Raw genomic sequence first — 6,000 nt, forward strand, 5'->3', positions numbered from 1 at the left:
TTTCCATTGATGAAATGCAGATCTGTCATTTGGCATGGATGACTTTCCAAGCACTGCACCTGACAACGACTAAAAAAATCCAGCATGGTAGATCAGCTTTTCCACAGATATCTGGGTTTGGGCTCGTTCGCTAAAACAACCGTTTCATCCATCCCAAATCTCTAGCGTATGTTCAGCTTTACCCCTGCCACTAAAATAACTAAAAAGTTATTACATTTATTTTTCGTAAATCTATAACTGTATTGGCTTAATAAAAATAAAGTAAGTGAAAACTCCATTAAAATTTTTTTTATAACCGGGTGCATTCCTAGACAACCACAAGTGCTCTTGAAGGAAAGACTAAACAAAATTATGTTGTATGTGCCAGACAGAAAGTCCTCACCATGTCAGTTAGGGAACTATATTTTGGGTGAAGACAGTCTATAATGTCAGCACAGAAAACGGAGAGCCCCTTCGTCAACCCATGGAAAGAGGTACAATTTTAAAGAGTCTATACTCTGTGCAAGAGCTAAAAAAATTATTATATAGTTACCATGAAAGCTTTAATCAAAAGATATTTGGTATCTCTCTAAATTCCTGTGACAGAAACACTAATAGTCTAGAGAGAGGACAGTTACTACATTTCTCAGTGTTGAAACAGTGGTGGTCCAAGAAATCCAAATCAAGAATAGAAGGGGTTAGCACTTTACTCGGAATTCAGCTCAAAGAATAAAATATCATCGTCTTGTAAATTAGGTAGATTGAACCGAGGATTTAGTATAGCATGGTTTTGTGACAAGCAAAAAATACCCAAAAAACCCCTAAAGTTTATAAAAAATGTATTTAAGGAAAAAAACAAAAAGAAATAGAAATTATTGTAATTCATACGCATTTAATTGGAGTTAAGAAGAATAAGAGCAACTTCAGAGTTACCGCCTTATGTCCGATTGTTGAGATATTTAGCTATAATGAGGGGTTATCACAATTTAGGCTTCGTTCACATCTGCGTCGGGCTTCCGTTCATGGGTTCCGTTAGACCTTCCCGTCAGGGGAAACCATGAACGGAAACGATAGCTTTCCATTTGCATTACCATTGATTTCAATGGTAATGCTTCTGTTGCAAATGGACTCTGTTGGTCTCCATTCCGTAAGGTTTTTTTTGCGGAAACAGTAGTGCAGTCGACTATGCTATGGTTCCCGTGAACAAAAAAATGGAACGGAGACAAACGGAAACCATTTTCAACGGAAGCATTACCATTCGAATCAATGGTAATGCAAATCTATGGTTTCCGTTCATGGTCTCCCCTGACGGAAAAGTCTAACGGAACCCATGAACAGAAGCCCGACGCAGATGTGAATGAAGCCGAAGGCAAAAGCAGTAAAGGTGGCTCTGTACATATAACATTAAAAGTGGATTTTCAGACCGGTCTTAGAGAGTTTACCTTTTCTGCATTAGAACGAATGCATTTCACAAAGTAAGGTTCTGCCTGCCCCAAGGTTTCCATCAGCTTGTTTAAGGATGCCTAAAACAAGGAAAAGTGACTTGCAAAATCTCCAGGCATGGCAAAGTCAATTTTTGAAGAGAAACGTAACAAACATTTAAATCCAGAAGTTGTACCTGAAACTGCGCACTAATACTTGGTGGCTTCTTCTTCTTATGAAAATGCAACAAGGACTTGGTAATTCGATCATGTAGGGTGAGATTCGACAGATGTTTCAGAGACTTCACATCCAATAGGTGCTGTGGTTCCATACAAAAACGAGAACATCATTTACCACGTAAAACAATTAGTAGTTGGAAATGACACAGGATGGAACCACTGAGGCCTTTACTCCCTCTCACTTACCTTAGGAAGAGTAGTTTTAGATTTTGTGTTCTTATTTCTCCTATGAATGAATTGATAGATAATTAAAATCACTAACTTTTAGCGTACCCTTGGATTTTAGTTCAGTCTTGACAAATAATACATTTATGTATCACATTTTCAATGTCCCTAAAAACCTATATTGCTCAGCCAGCTTGTTTATTAGGCTGATAGTCACAGTGTTAAACACACGACCCCCATTTTCATATGAACATTTCTTTTTTGCAAAAATGTCCCTGACAAACTGCTCTTACATAAGAATGCCATGTGCTCTTTCTAGCAGTTTGCTATCATTGTTGTTCACATTGGAACTGGAGGAGCTGATGAAGATACCCCCACCCTCCAGGTAGGAGTTGGAGGACGACAGGCGATGTCTTCTTGTTGACCAAGTCGGTTCCCTAAAACATAAATGCACTGTATGAAAATGCTATTTTGAGAGTTAAATATGAATATACAAAACCGCATTTCAGTAGATAAACTGGAAGTGAAGAAGAAAAATGTAACCCTGAATGCACTTACCGTGGAGTTCTTTCTTGTATTGTGTTTACACCCTGTAGGTCAGAGAGAGGGGTACGAGGAGTCGGACGAGGAATATCTGGAAGGAAAAAAAATCCCTTAGATTTTAAATGACTATAAAAAGGAGGAACCAAAAGTGTCCTCCAAAAGATGGTCTGTGTACCTACTCTTTTATAGTTATGGTCTGTGTTTAGGACTCTACGGGTGAATGGGTGTGTGAGAATGTGTTCTTACAAGGTGAGATGTGCTTATTTCAGTGCATATCACAATATCAGCCTGTATAATCGTATGTAGGCATTTTTGTTAGCAACATGCTTGTTTAACCAGTCCTCGCAGATCCAAACTTTTCCTGCAGACCTAAAAATGGTGTTAGAAACATAAGGACATTGATAAAAGCATGACATGAGCGCAGGCAACATTTCTAAAAGAAGGTGCACAAGAGTCACTGTGAGCTGTGATACACATGCATTCCCATGCCAAAAAGAGGAGTGCTAGAGATATTAAAGACAAAAGCAAGTGGATGGGAAAGCATGCAAACGTGTTAAAGTTAAGAAAACTGCTGTACAAAGACCTAGAATGAGAACCAAATGCATTCACCATGGCCAGCGTGTGCATGGATTCACTTACCATGCACTGTGCTTAAAGAGGCTCTGTCACCAGATTTTGCAACCCCTATCTGCTATTGCAGCAGATCGGCGCTGCAATGTAGATTACAGTAACGTTTTTATTTTTAAAAAACGAGCATTTTTGGCCAAGTTATGACCATTTTTGTAATTATGCAAATGAGGCTTGCAAAAGTCCAAGTGGGTGTGTTTAAAAGTACAAGTCCAAGTGGGTGTGTATTATGTGCGTACATCGGGGCGTTTTTAATACTTTCACTAGCTGGGCGCTCTGATGAGAAGTAACATCCTCTTCTCTTCAGAACGCCCAGCTTGTGACAGTGCAGATCTGTGACGTCACTCACAGGTCCTGCATCGTGACGGCCACATCGGCACCAGAGGCTACAGTTGATTCTGCAGCAGCATCAGCGTTTGCAGGTAAGATCGACTTACCTGCAAACGCTGATGCTGCTGCAGAATCAACTGTAGCCTCTGGTGCCGATGTGGCCGTCACGATGCAGGACCTGTGAGTGACGTCACAGATCTGCACTGCCAGAAGCTGGGCGTTCTGAAGAGAAGAGGATGTTACTTCTCATCAGAGCGCCCAGCTAGTGAAAGTATTAAAAACGCCCCGATGTACGCACATAATACACACCCACTTGGACTTGTACTTTTAAACACACCCACTTGGACTTTTGCAAGCCTCATTTGCATAACTACAAAAATGGTCATAACTTGGCCAAAAATGCTCGTTTTTTAAAAATAAAAACGTTACTGTAATCTACATTGCAGCACCTATCTGCTGCAATAGCAGATAGGGGTTGCAAAATCTGGTGACAGAGCCTCTTTAAGAGCAAAAATCAAACATATTCAAAATGTCCTCAATATAACATAAAACTATAAAAAAAAACAACAACCCTGATTATTTACAGGAAAATGCCAGAAATAATTAACCTTTAATCCATAATGTACACAAGACAGATAGCAGAAAGTCTTATCTACATGTAATGGTATCATTAAGGGTAAACTATTAACCAGAACTGCAGTTTACGGTGACCACTACAGTAAAAATAAAGATCAGAAGCTTCATTCTACACCTAACAGATATAAACAGAAGGAAATACAACCTCATTCACACTTCTAGAAAGCGTTTGATTCTCATTCTTCTGTCAGAATGGGTTTCTATTGAGGAAAGACTTCCATGATTATGTCTGTGTGTCGTCAGATGTCTGAAGGGCTCTACTAACACGGACTTGTCATGTATGACCATATACCAAGACTTCTTATATGGAGTCTACATTTGACCCTTCTTTCATAGATTCGTTTTCTAAGCTGTCAAGTTACTTACAAATACAATCTAATTGAATAAAATACTGGTTGGTGTCAGAAAAAAAACCTGACGTTGTCATTCACTTGTGTGGAGAACTAAATTTGCATTCTATACGTAATTGTTACGTATATACATAAAGATTATTATTAGATTATGCGTTTTAATTTATTAGTACTGGAAACTTAGAGACAACTATTAAAGTTCCATACTTTAACAGCCAGAATCCCGTACAACAGGGGTTTAACAGGTTCTATTTATTAAGAAAATAATACTAGGGATTGTGCAGTAAACAGCTATAAGTATTTGTATCCGCACATTACGGGTTTACATCTTTTTTTATTAGACCATATTAAACAGTGAAACTATTCAGGTACACAGAAATGTGTTTAGTGTGGACATGGTCATATTTTTTATTTATTTTTTTACGTTGAAAAATCAGAGATCCAATGAAATCCCAATCCAACAATTCTGTGAAAATAACAATGCCCCAATACTCCATCCTACAGGTAACTATTAATTCACCAGAGAAGCACAATACAGTTCCACCCTTGGCTTACTTAAAGAGGCTCGGTCACCACATTATAAGTGCCCTGTCTCCTACATAAGGAGATCGGCGCTGTAATGTAGGTGACAGCAGAGCTTTTTATTTAAAAAAAACAATCTATTTTCACCACTTTATTAGCGATTTTAGGCACGGGATGGCTATTCACAATCTGTGCACTTCGTTACTGTTTCTGTGGTAGTTACAGCAGAGGACGAGTAATCTCGCGAGATCTCGCTGTAAATGACAGGTTACAACGAGATCACGCTTCCTCTGCTGTAACTACCATAGAAACAGTAACGAAGTGGAGACATTGTGAATAGACATCCCGTGGAATGTCTATTCACTGTCTAAACACTTCAGTATTGTTAATGTGTTTGTATAAGACAGCACATAAGGATCTAGCAGGATCCCTATGCGCTGAGTAAATGAATGGAGAGGAGTGCATGATGCTGATTGGTCAGCGTCATACACTCCCCTGTACAACACCCACTTGGTCTAAAGTAAAAACACGCCCAGTTGTCCATTGAGAAACTCATTAGCATAAATCTAAAATCGCTAATAAAGTAGTGAAAATAGATAGTTTTTTTTAAATAAAAAGCACTGCTGTCACCTACATTATAGCGCTGATCTCCTTATATAGGGGATAGGGCACTTATAATGTGGTGACAGAGCCTCTTTAAGAAGTCTTAGTGAGACTGACACGTTGCCGCAATATTGTGATTTCTGGTGAAGAAATAAAAGGGACATGAAATCTAGGTCCTGGATTCTTGACTATTGGATTTCCAAATTGAATACACTTAGTCTCATGGCTAAATAAAATTATTTCCATAGTACATAGCAGTTTTGACTGCCAGGACTTTCATTTGTCAGGGAAGTAGAAATACTAGGCTAGCAGCACGGCAGGCTAAATGGGAGCCAGTTGAAACGTTGGTTTCCACAAGACATGAAATAGAAAGAGCCAATTTCAGTGATTCATAGATTTTATCAGTCGTCTGTATTAACTTATTTCTAGTTTGTCAAACCATAAGAAATTCATCTCGCGGGATCAAAACGTCAATGCTGTGTAGTATAAAGCTTGGGGACCTGCCAAAGTATACCATAATAGCGTAGGATTGTTATATAAACTACACCAACTATGCACATAGCTAAACATTAACTAATGTAATA

General features: G+C 38.7%; 1 protein-coding gene across 4 annotated transcripts in view; it reads right to left on the reverse strand.

The window, feature by feature from the left end:
• MYO9A (myosin IXA) overlaps positions 1 to 6,000 on the reverse strand; it is a 116,960-nt gene that overhangs the window by 51,007 nt on the left and 59,953 nt on the right. For all 4 annotated transcript variants that reach the window (XM_075857717.1, XM_075857718.1, XM_075857715.1 and 1 more), the window contains 5 exons: positions 2,364 to 2,439; positions 2,099 to 2,242; positions 1,827 to 1,866; positions 1,598 to 1,720; positions 1,422 to 1,502 (listed from right to left, as the gene is read on the reverse strand). In XM_075857717.1, the coding sequence (XP_075713832.1) occupies positions 1,422 to 1,502; positions 1,598 to 1,720; positions 1,827 to 1,866; positions 2,099 to 2,242; positions 2,364 to 2,439 (464 nt within the window). The remainder of the gene's footprint in view (positions 1 to 1,421; positions 1,503 to 1,597; positions 1,721 to 1,826; positions 1,867 to 2,098; positions 2,243 to 2,363; positions 2,440 to 6,000) is intronic.

The sequence above is a fragment of the Rhinoderma darwinii genome, chromosome 3, assembly GCF_050947455.1.
Source record: "Rhinoderma darwinii isolate aRhiDar2 chromosome 3, aRhiDar2.hap1, whole genome shotgun sequence".
In the NCBI taxonomy this organism is placed as follows: domain Eukaryota; kingdom Metazoa; phylum Chordata; class Amphibia; order Anura; family Rhinodermatidae; genus Rhinoderma; species Rhinoderma darwinii.